This window comes from Phaethon lepturus, unplaced genomic scaffold (genome assembly GCF_000687285.1).
Source record: "Phaethon lepturus isolate BGI_N335 unplaced genomic scaffold, ASM68728v1 scaffold24058, whole genome shotgun sequence".
Taxonomy (NCBI): domain Eukaryota; kingdom Metazoa; phylum Chordata; class Aves; order Phaethontiformes; family Phaethontidae; genus Phaethon; species Phaethon lepturus.
In genome coordinates, this window is record NW_010560068.1 from 1,169 (window position 1) to 1,899 (window position 731).

Below are 731 nucleotides of genomic sequence, written 5' to 3' on the forward strand. Positions count from 1 at the left end.
CCCCGGGGTTCCCCATGAACCCCTAAAACCCCACCCTGTCCCTCTGCAGGGGGGACGTGGATGTCTCAGCTATTTGCCGGTACCACATCCTGGAGGTGAAGAAGGCGTTCGAGGGGCCCTACAAGGAGTACCGGGAGCAGGCGCAGAAGTGGGGCCGGTACTCGGATGAGGTGCCGAGCCCCCGTCCCGGCGCGGTAAGTGCCAGCACCGGGTGTAGGAGGGGGAGAAGGGCGTTCGGGATCCAGCCATGTGCCTGATGGCACCCTGCGTCCCCAGTGCATCACTGACTGGCACCGCCAGAACGGCTTCGCCAGCTCCCTCGAGCTGCCCGACAACACCCTCAACTTCGCCAAGAAGCACCCGCTGATGGACGAGCCCGTCCTGCCCCACCGTGGGCGCCCGCTCCTCCTCAAGAAAGACGCCAACTTCACCCAGCTGGTGGTAGACCGGGTGCTCGGGCTGGACGGCACTGTCTACGAGGTGCTCTTCATCGGCACAGGTCCTCCCGCTGCGACCCGCAGGCGATGGCTGGGTGCACAAGGCGCTGAACCTGGGTGCTCGCGTCCACCTGGTCGAGGAGCTGCAGGTTTTCGAGCCAGCGCAGCCTGTGGAGAGCCTGGTCCTGGCCGGTCGGAAGGTGAGCGGTGCCACGGGGAAGGGGCAGGGTGTCGCCTCACTGTGTCACCTCACCGTGTCACCTCGCCCATTCTCCTCTCCCTCGCCGCAGCTGC

The 731-nt window shown here is 66.3% G+C and overlaps 1 protein-coding gene across 1 annotated transcript in view; it reads left to right on the forward strand.

Moving 5' to 3' along the window:
- Positions 1–731, forward strand: part of LOC104625824 (semaphorin-4C-like) — a gene marked incomplete at both ends in the record, with an annotated part of 2,497 nt that overhangs the window by 1,149 nt on the left and 617 nt on the right. The window contains 3 exon segments of the mRNA XM_010293566.1: positions 50–194; positions 277–498; positions 500–677. Coding sequence (XP_010291868.1) covers positions 50–194; positions 277–498; positions 500–677 — 545 coding nt within the window.